The following is a 2976-nucleotide window of genomic DNA, read 5'->3' as shown; positions in this document are numbered from 1 at the left end:
GGGGGGGGTAATTGGGAACGTGACAGTGGCAGCCCACAGAGATGGGTAATCAATGGGTGGAAAAACACCAGGGTGGGGTGGTGTCAGTCTGTCTGTATGTGTGTGTGTATGTGTGTGTGTTGTGTGTGTGTCCTTTCCAACAGGAAGAATAGTCAGTGCCGAGAGGTCAGGTGGTCGCAGCGTGGTGAAGACGCTGTGTGCGCACGAGAGATAACCTTCAACTTAAATTCTCCACCTTATCTGGAGCTGTAAGTGGAGGCGACACCCGCCGCTTCACAATACTGAGACATTTAAATGTCTGCTTCTTCTGTCTGATAGCAACTGAACTTCTGGGGGGGGCCTTCTGCAAACAACTTGACTCAGATGAGGCTCGTGGGCTTCAGTCTTATCGAGGCTGCCGATGCTGTGAATGCACCGGCTGGAAATGTTGCTGTGCTGCGTTTTATTATCGTTGGTGTTGACATGAAACAAACACAGGATTATTTATGAGAGAGGAAGCTTTCCTACAAGGCCGCTGGGATATTTTTCTATAATGCTGCTGATGTGTTGTCTGGACAATCCAACTACTGCTGATCCTCACATGGAAAGAAGTCATGCTGCAGCTCATACAGTAGCCCATCAGTCTGAGATAGTCATGTGTGTTTACTCGGGCTGCAACTAACAATTTTCTTTGTCTTTTCATCTATGTTTTTGATTAATCGATTAATTGTTTGGTCTTTAACCTGCCAGGACATGGCTATCACAGTCTCCAAACTCCCCAGCGACATATGTTCCCTGCAGTTAACCCCTCCCCAAGTTGTTTGAATCGGCTCTGGAGTCCTTCAAAGATGATGCAACAAGAAATGTGCAGAAACAGAAGAGGGTGCAGCATGTTGTGCATGTTATAAAGCCCTCTGGCACAAATTCATGTGCCATTTAAAACTAAAGCTGAAACAATTCATCAGTTAGTTGATGGACAGAATATTACTTGACAAGTATTTTGATAATCCATTAATCAATGAGTCATTTTTTGAGAAAATATACAAAACAATCCCCAGTTTCAGCTTTTGCTGCTGATTGCTGCTGCTGATTATAGTTGGAGAAATATTGATAATTGAAAGGACTGTAAGCAGCTCTGGGGCCTCAACCAAACATTATATTAATCATCAATTAGTCTGTTTATTATTTCCTTGATTTATTGATTCATCACTTTGTCAATAAAATGTCTGAAAATTAAACCCAAAGTGAAAGTGAGAACTTAAACCAACAGTCCATAACATGAAGACGTTCAATTCACTATGACAAGACAGAGAAATCTCACAATTAAGTAGCTGGTTTGACATTTTAGTTTGAAAAGTGACTCACATAATTAATTGATTATAAAATTGAAGCCAATTAAATTTCAGTAAATTAACTTTCAGTCATTTCAGCTACAGTTTACTCCCTAAATAAAATCAACATATTATTCTGACTCCTGTAGCTTCTATCTCGGTCATAAAGTGAATTAAGGAGACAGACTTGTGCTACACGCCCACAGTGTGTTAGTGTGATTTGCAGGCGTGAATTAAAAGTCAGAATATGTTAAACTCCAGGTCCCAGGTTCAGGTTGAGGCTCCTGAACAGACACAGCTCTGAGAGGAGGCGGGCAGCAGTGGAGGGGGTGAAAACTGGATCTAGACAGAAATCCTGAGTGAAATAACCAAACTATTCCTGTCACCCACTGAAATAGATTGTATGTGGGCTAAGCAGATCAACGGATGTCACTGAGTAAGGTTTACGGTGGGATGGTGCAAAGCATTGGGCAATATTAACACATCGGCCTGGCTCGAGCATTGCATAACAGATGGGTGTCCTGTGCGATCAAATGGACAACTTGATTGATTTATTCCCTGATCAGAGAGCAGATTGTTTGCAATTCAAAGAAACCCACTCTCACACACACGCACGCACGCAGACACACACGCACGCAGGCACGCGCACGCAGACACAGACAAAACCCACCAACCTGCTCTTTCCGTTTCTGCCAGCGGCCGCACGGGCTCTCCTCCAAGATTTCACTCTCATCCTCGCTCTCCTCCTCCTTCCCCTCCGATCCTGATTTCCTCTCCGGGACGGACATCGTCATTTTAACGCCGTATATTTCCAGATTTCCAGCCCAGACTTGGTCCACCACCTCCTCCCTCCACCTCTCCTCCTGTCCCGTGTGGCTTGTTGTAAGTGGAGGAGACGAGACAAGCCGTAGCGCAGAGACGGTCCGCCGCTTGTCTGCGCAGTGAAGAAGCCCCTCACACACACACACACACACACACGCGCTCACACACACACCTCCAGACACCAGCTGCTCACAGCAACCTTGGCGCTCAAAACATCTTGCAGAGAAAAAAGAAAAAGATAAAACAGTACGAACACCCCACAAACCCCTTTAGATTTAAAAAACAAAAACCTGAGGTGTTCACAGCAAGGTCTCTGCGAGAACTGAACAGGGTGGAAATTATATCCCAGACTTCATGCGCCCTGTAGGCTGCATGCAAAATAGGTTGCGAAATGGTTTTCTCCGCTTATCTTCCCAGTCTCGCTGGAGCGACGCCGGGGTAGAAGCTCGGTCGGTGAAGCAAAACGATTCCCGGTGAGTCCGGTGCGCTCATTGCTCGCCTCGGATATCGCCCGTTTCACGGAGGAAAGCTCGTTTTTTTCGACCGCCTTCCACGCGCGTCATTGTCGGTGTTGCTGGATCTGAAAGCCGTGGGCTCCTGCCAGGCACGGTGCGCAGAGAGAGATGAGAGCACAATACCGTAAAGTCCACACTAAGTGCGCACAACATATTTATGCAGGCGTTGAAACTGACTCTGTCTGGAAGATGTAACACAAAGCTGCCATCTCAGTATGAAGCTGCATGTCGTGCTTTTCACTTGAGTCTGCAGAGCATCAATAGCACGGTTGGTTTAGAGGTTTTTGAAGGGGGGGGGGGGAGTTGTAAGGGCGCACATTTGTAAAATT

At 46.1% G+C, this 2976-nt stretch overlaps 1 protein-coding gene across 2 annotated transcripts in view; it reads right to left on the bottom strand.

Moving 5' to 3' along the window:
- The window catches only part of nrbp2b (nuclear receptor binding protein 2b), a 36831-nt gene extending 34094 nt beyond the window's left edge, over positions 1 to 2737 (bottom strand). For both annotated transcript variants that reach the window (XM_023408346.2, XM_087174527.1), the window contains exon 1: positions 1985 to 2737. In XM_023408346.2, coding sequence (XP_023264114.1) covers positions 1985 to 2104 — 120 coding nt within the window. In that variant the 5' untranslated portion in view covers positions 2105 to 2737. The remainder of the gene's footprint in view (positions 1 to 1984) is intronic.
- Positions 2738 to 2976: the final 239 nt, after the last annotated feature.

Source organism: Seriola lalandi, unplaced genomic scaffold (genome assembly GCF_002814215.2).
Source record: "Seriola lalandi dorsalis isolate HSWRI2012SDOR001 ecotype SW California unplaced genomic scaffold, Sedor1 jcf7180002054360, whole genome shotgun sequence".
In the NCBI taxonomy this organism is placed as follows: domain Eukaryota; kingdom Metazoa; phylum Chordata; class Actinopteri; order Carangiformes; family Carangidae; genus Seriola; species Seriola lalandi.
The sequence above is the reverse complement of the archived record's forward strand: the minus strand, read 5'-3'. Positions and strand labels throughout refer to the sequence as shown.